Source organism: Ornithodoros turicata, chromosome 2 (assembly GCF_037126465.1).
Source record: "Ornithodoros turicata isolate Travis chromosome 2, ASM3712646v1, whole genome shotgun sequence".
NCBI classification, from domain to species: Eukaryota; Metazoa; Arthropoda; class Arachnida; order Ixodida; family Argasidae; genus Ornithodoros; species Ornithodoros turicata.
In genome coordinates this window covers 84,575,088-84,594,170 of record NC_088202.1, presented here as the reverse complement: position 1 = coordinate 84,594,170, position 19,083 = coordinate 84,575,088, and the positions used below count along the sequence as shown (strand labels likewise).

At 43.7% G+C, this 19,083-nt stretch overlaps 1 protein-coding gene across 2 annotated transcripts; it reads left to right on the top strand.

The window, feature by feature from the left end:
* The first annotated feature begins 1,651 nt into the window (after positions 1 to 1,651).
* On the top strand, positions 1,652 to 9,642 carry LOC135385637 (peroxisomal biogenesis factor 19-like). 2 transcript variants are annotated; one of them, XM_064615082.1, is made up of 8 exons: positions 1,652 to 1,873; positions 3,156 to 3,217; positions 3,299 to 3,455; positions 4,120 to 4,202; positions 6,083 to 6,265; positions 7,733 to 7,909; positions 8,011 to 8,052; positions 9,243 to 9,642. In XM_064615082.1, the coding sequence occupies exons 1-8, from the start codon at positions 1,738 to 1,740 to the stop codon at positions 9,339 to 9,341; spliced, it is 939 nt and encodes a 312-aa protein (XP_064471152.1). In that variant the 5' UTR covers positions 1,652 to 1,737; the 3' UTR covers positions 9,342 to 9,642. The 2 variants fall into 2 exon arrangements, with proteins under 2 accessions (XP_064471152.1, XP_064471153.1); XM_064615083.1 differs by having other exon boundaries at positions 1,654 to 1,873; positions 9,262 to 9,642.
* Positions 9,643 to 19,083: the final 9,441 nt, after the last annotated feature.

Sequence of the window (19,083 nt, the reverse complement as noted above, 5' to 3'; positions counted from 1 at the left end):
TTGAGAATGCACTTCTCTGGCTACTGGTGTTGTTTACATCTACTGTTGATCACATTCATTTATCACATATTATATTCTTATATATTATTATTATATTAACACATATTTGATCACATTAAATTCAAAATTCATCATATATAAGAAAATACCAGGAGGGAAGTTGCTATTCATTGCTCATTCTAACCTAAAATTGAGTGCTACAAATTTAGAGAGAGTACCTGTCCATTGTCATTCCTAAAATATATATTGTCATTGTAGCAAGGTCATAAAACAATAAATGTAGTCTTTTGTGACCTCCCTGATGCACGTTCATTGTATCCTGAAACGCATAAGTGCAAGAAATAACTTGAATAAACTTGATGTTGTATAAACTTGATATAAAATGTTGAATAAACTTGAACTTGTATATTCCCTTTACTCACCATCAGTGACCTTCTTTACAAAAGCATATCGTGTTAGATATTTTTTGTTTACGTTTCACAGACGGGGTACACGAGGGCCAAAATGACAACTGTTTCAAGCTCCAAATCGTCCAATTATCCTGTTGCAGATCATACGTGTGTAGTGCAAGAAGGCCCTTGCACATCAAAATGTAAGATGGGAGTCACAGTTAATGCAAAGTGGTTCCTATGAGAGACTTCGATGCTGAACAAAATTGTGCAAACTGCGGAAGGTGCCATAGAAGATATTCAGAAAGCGTGTCTGGTCTCACAACGGTGCTACGATGCTCTCTTTTAGATGACGATGATACTCATTGGAGTTTCAGATGTGCAGCTGCATTTTTTCGAACGTGCTCCACATAACAAGCATGACAAAGTCAGCACTGGATAGCAGGCCCCCGTTCCTAAGCAGCTTTGCTCACGCTGCAGTTGTATTCAGCAAAAGCATGTGAGTACTCGAGAAGGACATTCAGTTTGGCACAACTGCGCCTGCAAATAATCAGAACAAATGAAGGAAGAAACAAACAAACATAGAAGGGCTGTACTTCAAAAAGAGGTAAATCTTGTGTCTCAAGGAGGTGTTACCACTTTGCGAGGCAAAGCACCGCAGTCGTTCACTAAAAGACACTTCCTGCGGCGGTGCTTGATATACATCATATGAAACCGATACACGGCTAAAACAACGGCTGTGATTCTACAGAACGATCTCTTTCTGCCATGCGAGTATATCCTTTCCCGGACCGTTCTTTATGGAACAATTTTTGTCCAGAACGCAGCACGGGATATTACTTACATGGTGGTTGTTAACCTCACATCGTTTCTTGTTGAAATATTGGCTGGGAAACGTACTGTAGTACAATCCCCAGCGCTGCACTGCTGTGACGGTCTAGTTTCGGAATGCGAAACATAACGTAATTAAGAATCGAACGGCAGGACACCTGTGAAGCACTGTTAGGATACATCAGTATACTGGCACCTTACAAAATTGTGTGATGACAAGCAACGATCAACGCCTGCAGCGCTATAAATACTCACAATCTCCGTTGCCTCCCATTGTTTTCTATGGGCGCACACTGCGCTTTAGGGCCTCCGAACATGGCGGCCCGAATGCACGCCTCTCCCCGCGAGCCCCTCTCTCATGCGCCATCCAGCCTTTATAGATAGAGATCAGTGGTCTTGCTTGCTAGGTAGCTATGACGCGCAGCGCAGCGCAGCCAGCATCTAGCAACCTGTACATATCCTCAAGGTTTGCATTCTGCATGTTTCCCACTGAAGTCGACGGCCGGGCAACGCAAGCATGGCTGATGCTGGTCCTTCGGAGGGCATAAAATCTGACAGTACGGATGATCATGTGCAAGCAACTTCACAAAAAGTCGACCTCTCTGGGGACGTGGACGACCAGCAAGACGAAGAACTTGATGATCTTCTTGACAGTAAGGAATTTACAACATGTTGGACGAATGTTGTCATGGGCTTTCCGGGAGCGGTCTGCATGAAAAGTCAACGCACTACAGTGCGGCGGTCTCTACAGTTCAAACGTGCAAGCGTTTCTCAGGATGCCCTGTCGTTGCCGTCGATGGCGTGATTGAAGTAGCTGATTTACGTAGGGTTTCATATTATACTGGACTACGTCATCCATTGAAGGTTTCCTGTTTGTGATTTTGATTCTCTCTACGAGGACGTAGTTCTATAACTTCCTCTTGGCAATTAAACCATTGTTTTGGAAGCTAAGGTTTCGGAATGAGTTGGTCTATCTATGTTTACTTGCAGTGCAGTTACTCTGCATTCATAGATTCGACTGAGTGCAGAGCATTCAGTGTGGAACTTTGGTTTGCTTTGCTTTGGTTTCTGAGAAGGCAGGGAAAGGCTTGTCCCGTTCCTTGTCCCCTGTACATCCCGTTTACAGGTGCAAGCACAGAGCAAAGAACTGTGCAAGTCCTGCTCATGTAGATCTTGCTACTGTGAACAAAACATGCATACACATATGTGCAAGATATGCGACAGTAGAACAAAGTATGCATATACATATGTGCAAAATATGCAACGGTGTAGCAAAATATGCATAAAATAGTCATAGAAGTAAAAATACTGCAATAACATGCACCACAGCACATGTCGTGCAAACACTTGTGGAGTTCTTGGCTTTGGAGCTAAATGCATTGTAAGCTTTAAAAAGACAACCTGGAGGTGTCGACTGATTTTGTGATTTGAGTTGCCCATGCGTAGATTCCACGTACAAAATTTCCCCCACCAGAGCGTCATAGTTTTTAGGATGCAATTACGCCATTCTGTCAATGCAATAATAAACACCGAACAGCATGCTCACATCCCATTTCGCTACTAAGGTGGCATGAGCATGACCTGCCTCACCGTGGCGGATGCCGCAAGCGTGTGCTATTGAGGTAAACGTGATTGAGAACTGTTTTGTGATACCTTGCACAGCATGTTTTGTCACAAAGCGGTGGCTGGAAGACATGATAGAAGAAAAACGGGAAGCTACTGGAAATTCACGACATCTAGAGTGGTGGACATAAAATTCAGTTATGAATATTTTGCATGCTGACTCTGAGAATCATGAGAAAGCATGTGAGAGCATTTTTAAGACTTTGGTAAGGGTCTGGACTGCCACTTTAAGGAGCCTGCTCGTACTAAGTGGGTTACAGTGGGCTTACTTCACGCATGAGATATGCAATGAATCCCTTCGTCTTTCTTCAGGTGCCCTGAAAGATTTCGAAAATGCTCCTCCAAGCCTTGGGAAGAAAGGAGAGAAGAAAAAGGTTTGAGCAGCTTTTCTGCGTCATTTCACTATGTAAAAGGCCTGTGTAAGCATCTACGGTTATACACTATTATTATAACAGGACACAAACTGCTTGAACACTGGTACGTCATCTGCAGAAGATCACCCATGGACAGCAGAGTTTGGCCAGTTTGCTGATGTTATGAACTCGTACTTGGATCAAGATCCTGAGTTAAAGGAACAGTTCAGCAAAATTGCAGCTACAGCTAATCGTGCAGGTAATTTATTTGGATTGAAGGTAATGCTTTTTTGAACGGAGCTGTCTACATAGGCCATAATGTAGTGCATTTTGTTTTTATGAATCTCGAGCACCCTTAGCTAGACAGCTGTGCTTCTAGTGTAGCTTAGTTACTTTTTTTTTACTCTTCTGTGGGTAATGTTGGCATGTGTTGGTAAGGGGGGTTTTTGTTTATTCCAGAGTGTGTAAAGCGAGGGCTCGTATATTCAATCAGTCAATCAAATTAATTTTCTAAATATGAATAAACAACTGTCCAAACCTTAATATATTGTGAATCAGGCCTTCATGTAGTAGTGTACAGTTGATTAGGTTCAATCAATTTTGTTGCGCCTGACTGGCTTGAACCGTAATGTGTACGACAAATCGAGTTCTTCTTTTGAGCAATGGTGTGAAATATTGGACGTGGAATTTTAACAATTCTGAAAATGATAAATTGTGGAGTTTGAGAAATCGGACGGCAACTGTATCGGTATTAGAAACAGCGTTGATGATGATATTATTAGAAACAGTGTTAACCTTTTTTTTTTCTAATTAAAAAATTTAAAAAAAGTATTGACTTAGTTGCTTGTAGTCATTTTGCTGTGGCTGGCACACATCTGCTTTATTGTAGTACATTTTTTGAGCCATACTTTCTCTTCATACAGCAACAGCCACAACAGACGAAGAATTTGCAGCAACGTTAAATGAGACAATGAAGAGTATATCAGACACAGCTGCTTCTCTTGGTGTAAGTGCTACTTCTATCTGCACATAGGGTTACATACTTAAACCATCGGCATGATTATCAATGTGGAAAAAGTTTACAAATACGGTAGGCTCTTCAAACTCTGGTATTTGATACTTCCAGTTCATTTGATCCCCAAATTTTGGTTGGCACGTTACATTTTCAATGTATTTAAAAGCTTCCTAGATTATGGGGACTGCCACATTGGCATCGCCAAATGACAAGGAAAGGAGGATACTCATGCGATCTATGGAGGATCATGTGTGGAATAAACCCGTTTGTCATAAGCTGTCTCGCTGTTGTGCTGGTGAGGCGACATGGGTGGAATGAACCCAGAATGTCTGTAGGAGGGATTAGGGTCGATTCATACAGAGCAGCTTTTTGCTGCAACTCTGTTCCCGCCACAGTTGCGCGCAACCGAAGTTGCACCAAAAATGTCCCTTTCATATGGCGAGCAACTTGGAATGCCGTCGATGTCACCGAGCTCGCCAGGTGGTGCGAAAAAACACCACTGTCATCATTTTCGTCCAGTCGCACTGCGACTTCCGCCCGTTATGACTTCAATCCGTTGCGAGTTTGATAATTTTGCATAATTTCCACTGGTCAGTGATAATTTCATCGTCTCGCGTACTGCCGCTGCAATAACTGACACATGGAAGTCTTCCTGATTGGTCGCGCTTGCAAGGTGGAGCCGTGTGATTGACAGGTTGCAGCTAGAGTTGCAGGAGAAATCGCTCGTGAACTCCTGCAACTCGAGTTGCGCAACCAGAGCTTCACGTTCACACGGTGCAACTTGGTGGCGTAACCTGGTTGCGCGCAACTAAAGTTGCATCGTGTGAATCGACCATTAGTACCTCAAATTTGAACAGCATTTTTGCTAACTTTGTTTAAAAAGGGAAAATGACTTTGTGCCCGCTAACATTTGAACTTGGACATTAATATGGTGCTGGACAGAGTAAAATATCAGCAGCTTTGACATTCAAGCGTACAACTTCATAAATCCGGAACAAAGTTGCAGCTCCAGGTGGTGTTGTCACTGATGTGCGTGATGTTGCTAACACTGCGCACTGATTTCAATGTGCGGGTCCGCTGCGACACTTTGACTTGTCGGCGTACTTCGGTTGGTGGTTTGTAGAGTTTTAGGGTAGACTTCTAGGCTTTACTGAGGCCAACACAATGCTTTGGGAATATGTTCTGTGTGTGTAGAGCCTGTAGCTGTTCATATGACAAGTTGTAATTTAATCTTGCAACATAAATAGTTTAACTTCCACATGATTCAAACCTTTTGTAGTTCAAACAAAAATCTGTGGCTCCCTGGAGTTTGATTTAATTTGAATTTACTATATATAACCTTGGATCAGACCAGCAATGATATGCAGGCATAAACCCTTCAAGTTTCAATAATGTTCTGATAATACTGTGGAAATGTTGTACCACAAGACTGTTGCATGTAGGATGCACCACCTGTGGCAAATGTTTTTTAGCGAATGAGAGCACTTTTAACGTTTGACGTCACGGGCAATGGGGAGTGCCTTGTGGCTCGAGCTTGCGAGCCTCACACCACGGCAGCGATTTTACAAATTGAATTGCGCTGTAACAAAATATTTTACGTGGTAGAGCTTTACATGCTGCTTCACAAATTAAAAATGGTTTTCAGCCAATCAAATCTCCTTTCCACGTTCCTTTAAGAGTGATCCAGCTATCGATCCAGTACGATGTTCGAAGTTCCACAACAGAATCAGTACATAAATTAGGCACCCATTATTGTGTAAATGCCTAGTGTAGCATGGTCTGTTGCCACTACAAAGAGTTTGTTTTCTGCTTGTTTCACAGTACATGTTGTTTGCATTTGAACATGGAAACTCTGACTCCCACATTTAAAGGATCCTCCATCACAAGACGAGTTGTCCACCCTTATGGGATCCTTAAACGTGGATGGATGCGGCATCTCAGAAAATGGACCAATGGCAGGAATGCCAGGCATTGTGTCTATGATGCAGAACATGATGCAGAACCTACTTTCAAAGGAAATGCTATATCCAGCACTGAGAGACATTGTTGATAAGGTACGGATTAGTTGTCTTGCTATTGATGGAGTAGATACAAATGAGCAGGGTGTGTTTCATTGCCAGCTGTGGTCAAGTTGGACCACATTTTAAAATTTTCCCAAGCAGAGCCATCCTGAAGCCAACTGCCACCCGGGGCAGGGCGACTGTGAAGCACTGTTTAAAGATTGCACAAAGCGAGAGAGAGGGAAAAAAGCCGGCTGCAGAATTCACATCTGTTATTCATTTTTAGGCATGCACATATGACTGGCATGAATGTTCTGCACTTGAAGGCTATGGCTTCTGACTGACAAAAAAAGATGAATCAGGAAATTTCTAGCTTAAATTTTGCAGTGCAAATTATTTTGCCTTTCACTTCACTGTCCAGCCTTATGAGGTTCTGATGCTCCCTCCTCTGGGTGTGGCATCCAGGGTGGTTGCTCCTCTTGCACCCTCTTAGGAACTGCTTTGCTCCAAAGATACTCTCAACTAAACAAAATAAGAAAGCCAATGTGAAGTGGAATTAAAATTGTGTTTGCACATGCAAGACGAACAGGTTGAACAAAAAACAAATGTGCAAAATAGATTTAGTTGCTATAAGATTTTTAAATTTCTGTCTCAGAGGTAATTTACTTCACAAGCTACGTGTTCAAAAGCGGAAGCCCATATCTTCCTAGTAGGAATATCGCTCATTGTTGAAAGGAAGTGGAGAGTTATGTAGTTTGATGTTATGTTAGGTCTGTGACCAGGTTTTAGGTACCCCTCACAATGTTCTCATCTCACAGGACTATGCAGATGATTCTGAATCCATAAAACGCAATATAAAAGGGAGTAATAGTAGACAATTTCTCCATTGTAGACCATTGGCATTTCTCATGTAAATGCTCAGTAGTCGCAAGTACAGATGCGAGGCCTCCTGGGAAAAAGAAAAAAATGTTTTCGTTTGTTCCTCTTCATTGGAAACATTGCTCAGAACTTCCAGACATTGAAATATAATGGTCTGGCAAGAAATGACGCATAAGTGAGGCGGAAGTATCAACAAAACATAGTGTGCCTTTTTGAGTCAGACGCTACAAAAGCTATTATGAAGAAGGAGTAGCGCGAAACGGAAGGTAAGCACGCATGACAAGTTGACAGGACAAGTGCTTGCCCCGTTAACTTCACTTCTGTGCTTGTCTTCCGTTTGCGCTCCTCCTCCTCCTTACTATGCACCAACTAGCCCAACTCCGATTTCTACTGAGATACAAAAAGCTATTCTACTTTTTATTTATGTACTGGACGTAAACAATGCAAAGTTAAATTGTCTCATTTTTTTAAACTTCTTTTCAAGTCAGTTATTCTTCTATTTTGGGAACACTAAATTATCAGGAATTTTGCATCTTTACATAACTTTATGCTCTATTATATTTTGGTGTACCTCACTGCATATTTTCCCTAGTTTACAAGAACTTACCTGTCTCATGTTCTTTTCTGTATTCCTTCATGCAGTATCCCGACTGGTTAGCAGAGAAAAGGCCTTCGCTTACGTCCCAAGATTATGATCGCTTCAACAAACAGTACGAACTAATGAAGCAGGTCTGTGAAGAGTTTGAGGCTGAGCAACCGAGCGATGCCCCAGAAGTGAAAAAAGCAAGATTTGAGCGTGTGTTGAATTTTATGCAAAAGGTAAGTCTTGGATGGCTCCCTGCTATTATTGAGATTTCATGGGATAATTGATAAGAGCATTAGCTAATATATGTTGTGTCTTCTGTTGTGATGCAATACAGATGCAAGAATGTGGACAACCTCCAAAAGAACTAGTAGAAATTGTAAGTACTTCATAGTACTAAGGAGTATGTCTGAATGTAAGTGTGATTCACGTGGGTGCACCTGCCATCACAGCTACTAAGCTACAGAAAGCTACACAGCTACAATTATTAGCAAAAAGTCAACAGAGTGTCTCTACATACTTACTTGAATATAGGTCGACCCCAGTCTATGGAAACTAGAAAGAAATTGGGGCGGACTCAGTCATGTTCGAGCCGTAGTGTTTTATATTAAAAGGTCACGTTCTCCAAATCCTTTGCGCCTTTGCGGGACTTTAGTGACCGTTTCGGTCTGCGTGGCTAAAGTCGTTCGGCTCGAATGACACGGTGAAGGCGGCGTGCGCCACCTCCCGTCGCCGCTGCCCCTGGGATTCTCTGGCAGGCTGTGACTCCACGGTGCTGAGCTCCCCTCTGGATGCACGCCATCGTCTTTGTAGGTCGCTTTCTCACTCGTACAAGTCGAAGTTACCCTACTGGTAGAGGGTGAGGGCTTGCTGTGTGTGCCGCCAGTCAAATTTGCCTCCGCCGCTAATCATCTTCGCTGCTCCCGTAGCTCTCTCGATCGCTCGGTGCTGGACTTTGGGGGATTTTTGAGTTCCTCTCGAGCTGCCTTTTTTCTTCAGATTGCTGTTTCCTTCGATTCTGACCATATTTTAGTTTCATATATGCTGACATTCTTGCAAAATTTTGATATTTCAACTTTGCAAATTTATAAAATTTTGGTTATTGTTGTTGAAGCCGATATCGCTTAAGGTGCAGGTAGAACCTCTCAAGCGCTTTCCAACAACACCTCGATCGGCGTCCTAGCAGCTTCACGCGTTCGCGAGATAAACTGCCCGCAATGACCTTATTAGATAGAATCTTACACGTACAAGATATCTGGATTTAGCCAGTTGGTTGCTATCGGTTTATTACTCACTCAGTTATTACATCATGAAATTCAGCATAATTTTATTGCGTTGTAAATTTTGACCTGGTTACCAAACCGAACTTAGATGTTTTCACGTCAAAGAAAGGAAGTGTAGTAGTTTGAATATAGGTTGCTCATTTCACTCAGCTGACTGCCAAGTATGTTCATGATTGTAAGTCGATTCCACATTTCTACCCAATAGTTTCTAAAGAAAGTAGTCTACCTATGTTCGAGTAGTGGTTACTTGCTGGGCACCTTTTGTTCTTTGCTAACACAAGTACAGCATCTGGATTTCATTTCAGAGCCCAGAACTTGCAATGGGGGAAGCAGGCAACTTTCGTGTCCCTGGAATGCCAGAGCAGTGCTGTCTCATGTAGCATAACCCACCTGTGTAGGAGTCTTGGAGCCATTTGCTTGGCAGTTTACGAACAAAGGTTCACATGAAATTAAACAGATGTTTTGCCTCTAGTGCATTGCACCTTGAGGTTTTTGTATGGAACTCATAGTCTTTGGTTGTGGAAAGTATTTACAAGACGCATAGGTATGTATGTACTTCTTAGGAGCTGTGCTCCCTGTTGTTCTGTTGGGTAACTTTTATAAATTAAAGATGTGCATGTAAATACATTATGTACACTGAGAAGTGGTACACTGACGCTGACTGGAATAAAAGGCCTTCATATTCACTTAGGTGTCCAAATTATTGATACAGACTTCGCGATTTCGTCAATCGTGGTCGATACTGAAACTTCAGTACCATGATATTCCTTGGTGACAAGGGCAGTGAAAGCCCCAAGTGGATAAGTTGCGTATGTATTGAGCAATCTGGTGAAATACATCGCCAGAGCAGACTCGAAAGGCGACGTCGCCTCGCTTGCAAGCGATTCTGAGGAGTACAGCAGTGATGAAATTGTGCCACCTTGGATGATGTACGCCATGCAGCTAGAGGTGTGCGCCGCCGCGCCGAAGCGCCGCCGCGCCGAAGCACCGCCGCCGGAGGTCAGGGCCTCGCCGTCGCCGCCGTACCAAAACTGTCGGCGCGCCGCCGCCGCTGCCGCCGATGTTGAAAAATCGGCGCGGCTGTGTAATGTGCCCATTTTGATCCACTTTCTATAAACGAATATCTCCCATACCTAATATTTTGTTTGTTTTTCTTTCATCTTAGGTTCCAGGCTTCATTTGTGGTGTTTTTAGCAGTGACAATTTCATCTCCTGATATGCTGTTCATGCTTTAGAGTTTCGTTTCATAGTCGACCCTGGAGGCACACAACTCAAGGAAAACTTGTCATTCAATTATTGCAGGTTGTTTGCCGGTCATCCACCAACACCATAGCACTGGTCATTATCCATATACAGTGTGTTTTGTTTTTTTATTCGTCACAGAATTTTGTTTAAAAAATAGCGGGACGAAATACATGCCGCTTTTGAGTTGGTCATGCGAATATAATCTCGAAGAAAGTATGTAACCATAAGATCATTAATTACCTCAAATTCATTAATTCTTTAATTAAGGAATTTCGCGTAAAAATGGGATAGCAGAACGGAAGATACTCGTCGTTGAAAGCCATTCCATGTTTAAGAAATTCTTAAACGCGCACGTGCGTTGAAATATCCGACGCTGAATGTCGCTATGCAGATGAGCCGAAACAAGAAGTACGCCATTTCCGAGCGCAGAAATGACGCGACTTTCGCCTTATGTGGATTGGAAAGCGGTCTATCTGACGAACAGATTAGCGCCTACATCAAGTGTGCAGTTTGTGTGTGCCGGCGAAAAGCACACAGTCAGAGAGGGTGTTTTCATGCGGGCCTTATAATGCGCGCGAAGCATGGCAGACACAACCCACTCGTTCTGGACGAGTTTATACTGTAAAACCTTTTAATTTCGCGAGACCTCGAATTTTGCGAATCGAGAAAATTCGAGGAACTCGTGGAGTGCGTGAAATTTAGTTGTTGCGAATATATCCCTACTCGATTCGCGAAAATTTAGGGCTGCGAAATTAAATGATTCTACAGTATTTATTCATGATAACTACAGCCTCTGCAAAAATACTGTTCAATGACGTGGTGGGTGCGCCTTACGTCATATCGTTTGCTAACGTTCGCACATTTATATGGTTTCCCAAAAAGAGCCACTGGATCAGTGGACAAAGCTTTCACGCGTCGCCGTCCTGTGAACGTTCGATCAGCACTCGCTATAACTGTTACGTGTAGTGCTCGTCGTTCGGATTATCTAGCTATGTTGTTTTCTCCAGCGCGTAACGCGCACTTAACGCGCCCAGTCAAAGTTCTTGGACGACGACCTTCTTGAAGTGCTTTACTTCTCCTAATGTTCCTTTGTGTGTTCGGTTTTCTTTCATAATACTATCCAGTGCTGACGCACTTGTTTGGTGCAAGGTACAGTAAATACTGCCACCGTCGCGTTGACAATGATGGAGAAAATACCTGATGAAAATACCGCTCTGAGGTGTTCGTGCGTCCCCGTTGGAGAAGAGAACATATTGACAGCCCACAGGGCGCACGCCGATATGATAGCATCGGCGTGACGCCGCTGACGCCGCCGGGCCTTCAACGTGGACTACGCCGCCGCCGAAAAAAATGCCCACGGCGCACACCTCTACATGCAGCCTCTGCCACTCCATCCTGTCGCAGTGTTGCCACACGCAAAAAAAATTTATCTGTAGATCCGAGTCCGAAAAATCTGTAGATCGAGCTAAAAATCTGTAGCCACTCAAAACTCGATTTCCTGAACGCTTTGCCTTCAAATCTGGAACGTCTGCATGCGTCTCTATATTAGTGGAAGAGCAAGGGCTTATTTCGTTCCACTGCTGAAGACCACGACCACAGCTGGAATTTCTTGCTGCGGCGCACTGCCGTTGGAACTTTCGGTTTCGGTTTGCGATGCCGCGTTTCTTGTGATTGCAGTGGACTTAAGTGTCTGCTACAATCACAAAAAAGTGTCACTGCACGTAGATTTTAATACTTTGACATCTGTATTCACATCAGCTGTGGCGCTCCAATGCAAGAATAACCTATCGCGTGTAGTAGGAACATTTCTCTCGCTCGTTCCACCATCACAGTGATGAGCGAGGATAACAATGGACCACAAAAACAATAAAGCTCGATACCGTCAAACTCCTTTACAACGAAACTCAGGGGACAGCAAAAAAAAATTCGCAGTAGGGGTATTTTCGTTAAAAAGGATGTCCATTATTGGACCTATAGGCTCCAGCGGGACCGCAAAAAAAAATTGCTGTAGTGGTATTTTCGTTAAGAAGGTGTTCGCTATAAAGGAGTTTGACTGTATATTATTTCCACAGACATAATGAAAGCGTACATGCGTTAGGTGAATTATAAACGTTTGGTTTCACTTCAAAGCCAGCCAAGTCAAGTCTGTGAGGCAAACTGGTAACGCGCACATACTCAAGAGGTGGTGGTGCTGGTGAAAGAGCTCGCCAAATATTCAAGAAAACAGATTTAGCGTTGAGGCTCGCCAATGGTTCGTTCGCTGAAGACGTCCTTCTCCTCCGGCGAGCCCCGCCAGTTTCGTGATCGACGGATCAAATCCTTGTCAATGGCGAAGGCAAAGCAGCTTGACCCAACAGCATGCGTCCTGTGTGCAGCAGGAGGCCAGTTGTGGTGGTCGTTGAGAGGCTGTTTCTTTGATTCGTTTTCATCAAATTAACTGCAGAAAATATTAAAAAAAAATAGTCGGTCAAACACTCATTCCCGCGTTCTGCTGACGTTTTTCATCGTTGTCGTTTTGTGCACTGATGCGAAACACGTACTGCGTCGAGTGATCCATTCATTGGACCAAAAATCATGAGATTTCCATAAATCTCTGTAGATCTGTAGATTTTTCAAAAAGTAGGTAGATCTCATGATAAATCTGTAGGTGTGGCAACACTGTGTCGTAGGAGAAGGTGCATGCGGTGCGAACGAACTGTCCGATGACACTTTCCTCTATGCTTCACTTTTGATCACATCCCAGCAAGTTCAAGGAAATAGGTTCTTTCACACACGAAGCCATGTACGCTGCTATGCACGAAGCAGACAATATCTCCATATCTCGGAGCGTTGCTCGAAGAGAAAATGGGGAGCGCCGCGCCGCCTTCGCATTGGTTGAATTATCTTATGCGTTACGATGATGTCAGCGTTCGTTTTCCCAGTGGTTGTGCTGACCGAAAAGAAAAAAAGAAACTCGTTTATTTGATATCCAAGCATTTCTCAGCAGAAAAAAAAAATGGCGAAATGGAATATCCAATGGTGCCAGGCATTCTCGTAACTGTTTCCTACCCATGTGTCCGGATGCGATAGTCCCTTTAACCAATCACAACACAACATTGTTCCACTCTGCTAGGTCACTTGGTCGTTCATAGCGATCTTATATTGCTAAATGTACTGTAAATGTACTGATAGCATGGATATCAGCATCCTAGGCGCTTTGGGAAAGTTCGCTGTTGCAAAACGGTGCAGGATGTAAGGAAGCAAGACACGATCAAGGATACCGGTTCCGCAGATGTGTAGTTTAATAAGGAAGAGGGGTGAACCTCCAGTTGGAATCTACAAAACGCAGTTTGTACTGTTTCAGCCACATCAAGATTTCAGCCTATCCATTTGGTGGTTATACCAAAAAGTGCTGCGTTATGTATAGACATTATTTAAATTATCTAGTACCTCAGTCAGACTGCCCTCATCTAACTGATCTTTTGTTACAATATATGGGCATACAACTCACATAGCATGAAGGACTACATACTATCCATTTGGTCATAATATAATTGGACAAAGTTAATGTGGCCCATTCGTGCATAGTTTCTGAAAGTTGTTACAGAGTCCAGTTTTATTACCTTAGTATGATCATTTGCAAACAGATTGTACTTGCTGCTTCACACATGTGTGATGGAAAGTAACAGAATAAGGAATTTCCTTCATGTATGAGGATCATCCAACCAAAGCTTCTTAAGCTGTGAACAAAATAATAAATCTATAGCATAACATTGAAAAAGTTTATGTACAGATTAGAGCGGAACGTTACTGCCTAACATAGTCACTTTATTTAGCTGAACATTTTTGGTACTGTGATATAAAGTATTCAATACTGTATTATCTGTGCCATGATATGTCCTGTTTACAAAGTGAGGCATTCACTTTGCACTTCACCTGATCAATTTGTGTTTCATGAGCACTTGCAAATTGGTGACTGCCGAGGGTCGCTTTGAGAGGAAGATGGAACAGCAAATTGGGCAAATTTTCATTGAAGTAGGAATCATCACCTTGAACATGAGGAGAACGAAGTATACAGGAAGCTCACGTAAAGGACACTCACGTTTGTGTGTCTCCTGTATGCTTCATTCTCATGCTCAAAGTGACGCTTCCTACTTCAACGTCGTACCAGCTTGCTTGTGTACTTTTTCTCTCTTTGGCAAATTTCCAGATGAATTTCTGGAACAAATCCCGAGTTTTTCAAGACGAGTGCAGACAGCGTTGACGTGGTACGCTGTGCGTTTTTGTTTCATTGTAGTTTGAAGATTACCCAGGATCTCGCAGTACATCTGCATTTACTGTGATTGTGCGTGTGAGATAATCTACAAGTTGCACACAACGATAGTCCTAAAACATTGTCGGCATAGCCTTTCCAGACGAAAACGTGAGTTTGACCTCCTTCAGAATGCTTTCACTGGGCACTCACCATGACTTCCTATGGTATTTTGTCTCAGCACTTGTATAATGCACCCACGGTTCATTAGTAATAATTGTTCCAAGAAATTCATCTTGACCGTCTTGATACCATTAAAGGAAAATACAAGCTGCATTCATTCGTTGCTCTTTACGAACGTTACCGAGCAAATGTGGCCCCACCTCGCATAACTTTTGTTGACCAAGCTGAAGGAAATTTGTTCCCATAAGTGTCAGAGTGCAGTACCAGTGACCCGCTAGTCGCCATTAACAATTCTCGGAATTTCAGAAAAGAAACGTTGTTTCGTGGTGTTATGGCTGATCTCCCACTGTACTGTTCATTGTGCAGATTTTCACGACCCTGTATAGAGGACACACCATTTCAATGCCTGTAAAGTGTTTTGTATAAACAGGTGTTAACTACGAAAAAGTGGCTAGGTGTCAGTGGATATTCTCTAAAGCACTCTTTTTTCTTTAACGAAAAGTAGGATAACCATAACTCTTACTTACTAGGATAGTCAGACGTACTCGGAAATATTACATCCATGCTTGAATGCATGACACATAGGTGAACGGCACTCCATTAACCAACATCTGCAGTGCCCTGATGTCACACCCAACTACTACACCATTCAGTTTGTCCTAGTGGTGTTTCCTTTGAATAACAAATATCGGGAAACTTATTTTTGGATGACCCTCCTAATTCCAGTTCTCTTTCTGCATTTGGCTACATTTTTTAGATTTCTTGTGGTGACTATTGTGGACAGATACCAACATGGAAGACTTAATAATAATTGGAGTTTACATTGCGAGACAACTGAGATCATGAGCGACGCCACAGCAGTCGGTCTGTGGATTGGCCACCTGAGTGTCCTTAAATGTGCAATGAAAGCTCACCACACAACACACCGTATTTAATTCCCTTGTGGAAGATGGCATGTCTAAGCAACTTGTATCCTGGCACTAAATTGCTGGTGTTTTTGGCCGGGTTCGAATCGGCGACCTCGGGATCAGAAGGCGAACACACTACAGACTCAGCCACCAAGGCCGGTTCACGGACAACTGGAACGACACAATTATGTTAACTCTGCCATCAAGTAATTCAGTTTCCTGCATATGTTTTGTAACAATTGAACTTCAGTTTTGTAAGCCTGAAAGCTAAGCTTGGAACCACATCATATAGTTTAGTGACTCTATTTGATGTGTGAATGTGTTCACACCTCTTAAAAACCTAATAAGACAAAATCTTGATGATTTCTAATATGTGGTATATACAAGGCCAGCTACAAGACGTCTACAATTAGACGTCAATTACTAAATGTCTACCAGATGTCTAGTAAATCGCTAATTTTAGACGTCTAACTAATGGTAATTAACACTTTTAGACGTCTAGTCAACGTCTAGTTTGGGCACTATCCCTAAAGTCTAGGGCTAGAACAGGTCTGGACGTCTAGTAGACTACCACGTGTTCCCTGGGGACTTTATGCCATCCGAATCCCTGAACAAGTTTAAAAGCGAACTTATACATCCTTAATCCAGGTGAAGTTGCATGCTCCTATCTTATGCTGTATATTCTCCCGGTTTTGTGAACAGAGTAACGAAAACACTTTTGGCTATTTTTTTCTTTTATGCGTTGGCGTGAGTTGGCTATATTTGGGCTATTTTCTGAATCAGTTTTGGCGGGAGACCAGCTTGGCATCTGGCAACCCTGTCCAGCGTGACGATCGCGAAGGTTCTTGCTGTTTCTGGCGTCTGTCTATCGAAGCAGCATTCTTGAATAGTTTTGAAATTATTAGGTTTTCAAACTACTTCCTACTTCCAATGTCGAGACGCAGCATCGCCGGCCATGACAGCCTATATGTACAGGGTGTGTGCAGAAAAACGTGACCCGCATTTAGGCACATAGCTTGTTGCCTACCCAACTAACGAAGTTCCGGTGGTGCACGATGGCGCATTTATGCGTGCGAAATCTGCAGAAAAATCGTGGAAGCGAAAACTTCGAGCTCCGTGCATCAGAATAGGGCAACATGGCGGACGCAGGAGAGTTGTGTTCAAGTACCGCTAGGGGAGCTATTGGTGCAGAAATCGAAACGATGTCCCACATGGACTCATCGGTAGTACCACTAGCGGTGCCTGCACATAACTCTCCTGAGACCGCCATGCACTACCATGCACTCTCATGACCGCCTTATTCCAATGCATGGAAGCCGATGTTTTCACGTTCTGTTTATTTTTTTTTTTACCCTGAGTATGGTTTCCAGGATTTTTTTGTAGCTTTCGCACGCATAAATACGCCATCGTACGCCACCGGAAGTTCCTCGGGTAAGTAGACAACGAGTTACATGTAAAAATGCGGGTCATGTTTTTCTGCACACACCCTGTACATAATCGCATTTTTAACGTTCAACGTTCTAGACTTTCATTTCTCATCTTGCTGTATGCACAGGTATGTGTGTGTCAACGGGCGCAACTGGGATCAGCGGTGGTTCGTACCGAGCCCCCCCCCCCCCCCTACCTTGGAGGTCGGGATACGCCACTGATCATGACCCCTCCTGGGGAGTTCGTCAAAAGTAATCGAGCTCGATTACTTTACGTCAGAACTGTTGGGCAGAGCTACCAGAACAAGCTCCGCCCATAGGCTACCCTTATTTATCCCTAGCCGGTATCGTCGTCCGCCGGTGTCTTTAGCGCATGAACAGTAGGAAGGTCGTGCTTTCCTACCATGGAGGAAGGAAACACAGGAGCAGCCCTTGCAACTTTTTGCCATTGGGACGGGCGTGCCAGCTGCGCATTGCATTCTGGGATGCTGCTGTCTACCATGTGACCGCTCACGTGATCTCCAAGAGCATGCGCAGGCCAGCTCCCGAAGCAGACGACGAGAGTCGTGATTGTCTTGCAGTTCAGATATCTGCATTGTGATGAACGCCGCGCGTCCAGTTTTGTTTATATGTGTTCGGAAGTTTACTCTCGGTTTACCCTTCTACTACAAGACCGGTTACGGTCTGCAGGACAAGCACGTAGGACCAGAAACATCATTCGTGGCAGCGACTTTTGTGTGACGACGTGGCCACGTTTTGTGTGTTTGTTGCTGAAGTGGTAAAGCTTGCCAGTAATCAAACTGAATGAAATCAAATGAACCTGCAGCTGTAGTACAGCGCCCGTTTGTAAAGGAATGATTCAAGATGATTCTCACAGAGAGGGGCACGAAACAACCGATCAAGTGCGTACTTACGAATGAAAGGTTATTCCCGTAACAGAGCTGATTTCTGTTGAATGGCAACCGCGGTAAGGACACGTTAACAAAACGTTGTTCCCGCAATGGTGCTCACATTTTAAAGGTGTTGTGACAGGTGGTTTCCAGCTTTCCCAGATAAATACGAAAAACTATTCTATCACCCGACATCATCCCATATTCAAGTTTTCAGGTCCATGACGTGAGCAGGTATGGAGAAAAACGGCCCCGAAGAAGCGACATTGGTGACGTCACACAGGAGCAGCGAGGGAAGACACGCGTCTCCCAAGCCAAATGGAGGAGAGGGGTCCGTGAGGTCACACCGTGGGCCGTCGTTCTGTGGCTGCGCCTATTTTCCGAACCAATCTAGCGAGAGGAAAAATTCTTTTTTCCACGGTGTTCTCATAATGAGTACGATGCATACATATTATGCTTCAACACATCAGAGAAAGTGTCGCAACACCTTTAAGAGTAAATGACTTTGGAAAAGCACAGAAAGCAGCGCGAGCAGCAAAGCGTTGCTAAATCGAAACTTTAGAAAGGATCACGTGGTGGACAGGAAGTAATGGCCGTTTTGACAGGAGCGACCACCAGAGGGGTCCCACGGAAATCTGTTCGAAACGGCCGCTCCTGTATAGCTCCTGTGTTTCCTTCCTCCATGTTTCCTACGACATGAGGGCGCTATGTGCTATACTGAAATAAACGACAGCGAGGAAAGGAGGGAAAAGCGTGGCGCATAGGTGTAAACGTGTATTATAATTAATGTGATGTGGTGATATTCCGTTCATTTCACTGTGGAATAACCTTCATGTGCATAGATTGCGTGCGAAACATTGCGCATTTCGCTACGTTGGGAGTCAAGTGGCGCCACACTGTAGGCTATCCACTCTACGCGCACATATCGCACGTCGGCAAAAATTTCTCTTTCACGATACAACCTTCCGCTTCCAGCGAGAACACGCGGAAGGGCGGCCTCGCTGTGATATGGGGGGCACTCCGATAAAGCGCGAAGATTGCAGGATCAAGGGCTCGACTATTGGTTGAGGACGCGTGGCATTCACCTCTGTTCTTCACGCCTTCTTCGCGTAACGACCAATGATAGGCGACACACAAAGTAATCGAGGTCAATTACTTTGAGAGAATAGCTCCCCTGTTGAATACACAGCCAGGAAAGGGGCAACAATTCGACACCTTCTCGAATTGGGTTGGCGATATTCGC